Here is a 6,000-nt window from a genome sequence, read left to right as displayed (position 1 = left end):
GCTGGCGGTGAGCGAGGAGCTGGACGGGGCCGAGCTGGCGGCGCTCAAGTTCCTCAGCCGGGAGCACGTCCCCCGGAGKAGGCTGGAAGCCGCCCGGAGCCCGCACGACTTGTTCGAGGCGTTGGAGGAGAAGGGCGTGCTGGAGGCGGGGAACCTGGCCTTCCTCAGGGAGCTGCTCTACCGCATCGGGCGCATCGACCTCCTGGTTGCCCACCTGGGCTGCAGCCGGGAGCAGGTGGAGAGGGAGCTGCGGGCGCCGGGAGGGGCGAGGGTTCCGCCCCTCAGGTGAGTGAGGGCTCCGGGCTGGGCAGGGCTGGGCTGGGCTGGGCTGGGCTGGGCTGGGCTGGCGTGTCCGCCTCACTGTGCTCGGGACAGGCTGAGGGCTGCGAACGCCCCAGAGAAAGCGGGAGCAGGCGTGCGGAGAGGGGCCATGGCAGCCGGGCAGGAGGCAGGGAGGACACGGGGCTGTGCTCGCAGAGCCCCAGAGCTTCGGCGCGGCTTTCGCTTAGGGAGAGCCCAGATCTGGTTTCACCCCAGGTGAAAAGGGTTTGACTTCGGGCTGCCCTGGGACTTGGCCTCCCACCTAAAACGGAAAAAAAAAGGGGAATGTGTGCTGGGGCGGACAGTAGGGGCAGTGCAATAGTACGGAGCTAAGTTGTGCTGGGAAACAAGATGAAATAAGTGCCCTCCACTTCTTTCTGTAGATACTTGCTCTTTGAGCTGTCTGAAGACATCACCGAAGATGAGCTGATGGCTTTCAAGTTACTTTTGGTCGAAGAATTACCAAAAAGCAAGCTGACCCCTGAGACTGTAAGTATGTCTTTAATACTTTTTTTGAATGATTGCTGTAATCCATAGAGACAGTCGGGTTGCTCATGGGGGAATGAGTGTCACTCTTCTTTATGGTGTCACTCTTACAGTGCAAACACCACAAGAAACAGGGTGCCCCTGGGTTCATATGGGACTTGTTTGTGCTGCTGTTGGGCACAGCTTTTGCAGCAGTGTCACAGCCAGCTGTGACTGAGGCTATCACATCCAAACACCACACAGGGCATTCAGTGGCTTTAATCAACAAAAGACTGATGAACACATTCACTCATCTTGACCAACAAACTCACTTTTTTTTTTTCAGCTTCTTTCTAAGCCATTATCAAATACAGAGAGTCACCCACTGTGGGTATTATTTTATAATTTTCTTTTTAAAACCAGAAAATACAGATCTAAGTGGTAGATCCTTCTCAACACTAAGGGCAGTGAGCTTGCAATTTACAAATAACAGGAGATCTAGTGCTTTTATACTGTCTCAGCCTGCAGTTCTGACTGCTGGCTACTCTGTTCTGTCCAAAGTTTTCTTCATTTTCTTATAGGGGAGGTTTGTGATAGCTGTTCTAGTAAATTCTTGGGGTGACCACTGTGCCACTCACTGTTTGATGAATTTCTGTCCCTTGTCCCCAAATCCTGTTTTGCTTCAGAGTAACCTCTTCACCATCTTGTGAGGTTATACCCTTTTTGCCATTGCTGAAGATGGTCACTGCAGTGATTCTTGTGTTTCAGTTAAGTGTACAAGATAGCCTCTGAAAGTTGAATGAAAACAGTCATTAAAATTGTTGTTATATATTCCTGTTTGATGACGTTAGATGTCCTGGGTTAGATTTTAATTCGATCTTTGCACCTCTAAGCTACTGAAGGGAAATGAGTATGTTTTGAGATGATGTTTGTATTTAACAGTATTTGTAGGTTTTGTTGAACTAGGATTAACTGGCTCATCTGAGATCTCAACTGAGCTCCCAGTCAGCTGGACTGACTCTGTGGGTCACACGTGTTGTCATTACATTGAAGCTTAGCTCCATATGCTGCAGCTTCACTCCCAGTGGCAGCATGGATGTGCCCCAAGAGCAAACTGTGTTTCTGATCACCCAGACAATGCTCGACATTTTCACTGAGATGGAGAAGAAAGGTCTTCTGGGAAAAGACAATCTAAGTATGCTGAAGCGTCTCTGCGAAGGAGTTAACATCAGCCTGTGGAACAGAATTGAAGATGGATTAAAACCATTTGGTAAAACAGAACAAAATGGCCTCTTCCTCATAGTTATTCTTGAAGTGATGTATAGGTATTGTACAGGACTAGTAATGAATTCTTTGCAGGTCAAGAAGAGATGCTCATCACAGAGGAAGAGAGGAGCAGCACAGGAGGCCCTGAGTGGCACCCGGTGTCATCTGGAGCACCTGATCCTCCTGGCAGTTTTCATGACACTTCCCTGGTAAGTTTATTTCTTAGAAACATCATCATTTTGTCTTARAAGAGTTCACCCCTCCATGATGTGAACAGTTGTTCTAAGACCAGCTGTTAAAAGCACTGTTAAGAAAAATGCACAATTCTGCATCCTTTATTCTGAAGCTATGTCATGGCACAGCTGCAGCAGTGTTGTACTTTCAGAAACTTCTGCAAGGGTAGCAAGGTAGGCTGAGTTTATACCAGGAAATGGGCAGTTGGCAGCTGGCTTGGCATGGAAATATGGATGAACGGAGCACCCTGTGTGGGCTGAGCCTGACTTTGGTTGTCCAGTACAGTCCTGTCCTGCACAGAGTGCCAAAGGCAGTGGGGCAGGGCACTGCCAGGGAGCAGAGCTGTTTAGGGAGAGCTGCCTGAAGAGGAGGCCAGCTGGCTCTGTACCCTGCTGTGCCACTCCCAGCTGAGGAGCCTGGAGCAGAGCGCACGAGTTTCACCAGGGGTCTTTCTTTTCAGCAGCTGGAAGCTTACAGAATGACCAGCCGACCCTGTGGAGTGTGCCTGATCATGAATAATCACAATTTTGCAAAAGCYAGGGAAGGAGTGCTGGAACACAAACATATGAAGGATCGGAATGGGACAGAYGTGGATGCAGGTACAGTGAATGTTAAAGATGAGTTTGCRAATCTTTTAAAAATGGAAACCTTGYTTGTCTTTYTRTRCTAAAGGTCTGAAWTTCAGTCTTSCCTTTCTAGGATRCTTTTGTTGTAGTGGCTCAGTTGGCTCTGTTTACTGTGGTGACAAGCCGTAATCAACAAGCCCTAATCAAGGTTTTAGTGCCTGATACCGAACAATTCACTAGCATTTTGCAGTTTTAGTGGAGTTATTGCAACCTTAAGCAGCAACCTGAGCCTGGACTTTACAAGCTAGGCTAGCTTTGCATCAGCCATATGCATAYTAATTCTAAAACATGCAGATTTGGAAACATCTACTGCTGAACCAGAACTGCGGATTAATTAACATCTGTCTTTAAAAACATGAGGGAGGATGGCAGTAGTCAGGGGCCCTGATTTTAGCAGGCTGTCCTGCAGCAGCCAGAGCTCATGGCAGGTCCTGGGGTCTCTGAGATCGCTGTATTTGCACTGTCTGTGCCAAGACATAAAATCCATCAATGGGCCTTCCCTCCCTGAACTGAACACCACCTTTAGTTCAAGTCAGAGTACAGTTCCTCCTCGCATGACATGGGTAGCACCCAAATGTGTAGAGCTCTTGTCTTGGGTAAAGCAATTGCACTGTCCAGCACCTTGTGAGAGGTGAAGGACTTGCTGTGAAGTGGGTGAGGAAAAGAGATAGAGTTTCTTAATAGTTTTGCATGCTTTCCAGACAGAGGCAAGATGGTGGAAAGCCTTTTCATGACAATTAAGGAACTCAGTAGAGATGTGATTAGTGATTAGACCACTACAGTATTTTTGGGCCAGGAATGTAACTATGTAAGTGTAATTATGAAGCAGATGATCAGTTATATCTAGAAATTTGCAATTGCAGTGTCCAACTTTCATATAATGAATTGTCTCCAATTTCCCTTCTGTTCACTTTCCAGCGGCTCTGAGGAATGTCTTTAGCAAGCTTCATTTTAGAGTAGARGAATACAGAGACCTCACTGCAGAAGACATCCGTAAGACTGTGAACATCTTCCGGAGTGAAGACCATGAGGATAAAGACTGTTTTGTTTGCTGTATTCTGTCTCATGGGAAAAAAGGCATTATCTATGGTGTTGATGGAGAGGAAGTACCGATCCGGGAACTGACTACTGCTTTCACCGTACGGAATTGCAGCTCACTTGCTGGAAAACCAAAAGTCTTTTTTATTCAGGCCTGCCAAGGTGATGCTTTCCATAAAGGTGTGACCATTGAAACAGATGCTGGAGAGCAAGATTCTTCTGTAGAGCGAGCTGCAAGGTTTCAGCTGGACTGCCTCCCCCCAGAGGCAGATTTCCTCCTGGGCATGGCAACCCTGCAGGATTACGTCTCCTACAGAAGTCCCAGGGAGGGGACCTGGTACATACAGGCACTGTGCCAGCACTTGGAGTACAGCTGTCCTCGGTACCTATGTTTCCATAAGCTTGTTTTTGGCAGCATTTGAATTTTTCTTCTTGGATAACAGGAATTCAGTTCAGATGCAGAGGTGGATGATAGGCAAGGGAATACTCACTTGGAGTGAGAACAGTAATGTAGGACAGAACAGCACTGTACAGATTGTTCAGAGCAACATGGAACTGCTCTGAAGCCTATTAAAAACAGCAGCTGTTAGCACTAGTATATACTGAGATATATGAGTATATTGTTATTTTGCTGACGTTAACTGTCTCTAATACAAACTGTACTCATGTTTTTGCAGAGGGGAAGATGTTCTCACCATCCTGACAGCAGTAAATCAAGAAGTGAGCAGAAAAACTAGTGAGCGGGATGCGAAGAAGCAGATGCCACAGCCCAGTTTCACACTGAGGAAAAGGCTCATCTTTCCTCTCAACTAAATGTTGAACTGCACGGCAGAGAGAGCTGCAGCAGCCTGGAACTGGCTGGTTTGAGCTCACAATTTGGTCAAACACAACAGACTTTTCAGTATCTTCYCTTACCAAAAGAGCAGATACTTTTAATTGAAAATACAACTGAGGAGAAAAAGCCTTAAGAAATTTGTRTTAATATGTTTAACACTTTATACATGAGAGCATCTCTGAGCTGGTCTCTTGATTTATCTCCAGTTTATTTASCTGATCTCTCTATGTGGTTTGCTGCCTAAAATACACTGAGTGTACTCATATCAGCTGTACCACACTGCTGTTGCTTTCATAAGTTATCTTCGCAAGGCTAGTTTTAGAAGACAACCTTTATAAAGCCTTTTGTCCTTTATGCATAACTTTTGCAAAATAAAGGGGGGAGTGCTGTGCATTTTATAGGATATAATCAGCTCACATCCGTGTGTTTTGTTACTTGTCCCCATCACCTAAAATCATTCATTCTCAGTGGCTTGGTACACCCCAAGCAGGATGTGTCTGTGACCTGGATTTCAAAGTATCCTCTACATAGAGTAGTCTCCACATGAAACTCTGTTGCTCTGGTACAGCTTCATGTTWGAAGATGATAATTTACCTCACTGATCTTTGAGTCTTAGTTCTAAGCACAGGAAAAGTCACAAGGTGAACCCAGCTCCTTAAAACACTTTATATTGCCTCCTTTGGTAAGCATGCACACAGAACAGTTTCCATGTCTACCCCCWTTTTGTCACAAATACATAGGGCTCACATCAGCTACTGAGATGAAAAACAACCATGGTGGYGTTRGAYAACACTGCAGTGTAAACACTGTAAYGCTAGAGGAACACACTAGCTGCTGTAAAAGAGAGAAAAAAAACCCCAAGCACCCCCATCCACACACAAAATCCCTCAAGGAACCAGAAAACGTGAACAGATTGGGTAAAAGTGAGGCTTGACACTCAAACACTGTCCAGAGGTTGCTGAGCTATTCTTCACTTGTGAAGACTTTCATTCTCAAGCAGARGGCTTTTCAAAGTGCAGCAGCAGGTTTGCTGTATGTGTTGAGCATCACACATTGTGCAAACTCAGACTGCACCTTGTGCTGCTCCTCTGGCACCTGTGCCTGTGTAGGTGTAAACAACAGCCCAGAACAGCCTCATCCAACTTTTTTAATCATGTTACTGCCTTCTAAAGCCACCACTTCTGCAGSTATTAACTCACTCCACTAAGCTTGTGT

The 6,000-nt window shown here is 46.2% G+C and overlaps 1 protein-coding gene across 1 annotated transcript in view; it reads left to right on the top strand.

Moving 5' to 3' along the window:
- LOC130579159 (caspase-8-like) overlaps nt 1–4,763 on the top strand; it is a 5,572-nt gene extending 809 nt beyond the window's left edge. Inside the window, exons 2-8 of the mRNA XM_057375755.1 lie at nt 1–285; nt 705–810; nt 1,921–2,056; nt 2,146–2,261; nt 2,747–2,885; nt 3,831–4,332; nt 4,628–4,763. Coding sequence (XP_057231738.1) covers nt 1–285; nt 705–810; nt 1,921–2,056; nt 2,146–2,261; nt 2,747–2,885; nt 3,831–4,332; nt 4,628–4,763 — 1,420 coding nt within the window. The remainder of the gene's footprint in view (nt 286–704; nt 811–1,920; nt 2,057–2,145; nt 2,262–2,746; nt 2,886–3,830; nt 4,333–4,627) is intronic.
- The last annotated feature ends 1,237 nt before the right edge of the window (nt 4,764–6,000 follow it).

Source organism: Malurus melanocephalus, unplaced genomic scaffold (genome assembly GCF_030028575.1).
Source record: "Malurus melanocephalus ecotype Western Australia unplaced genomic scaffold, MMel_1.1 scaffold_257, whole genome shotgun sequence".
In the NCBI taxonomy this organism is placed as follows: Eukaryota; Metazoa; Chordata; class Aves; order Passeriformes; family Maluridae; genus Malurus; species Malurus melanocephalus.
The sequence above is the reverse complement of the archived record's forward strand: the minus strand, read 5'-3'. Positions and strand labels throughout refer to the sequence as shown.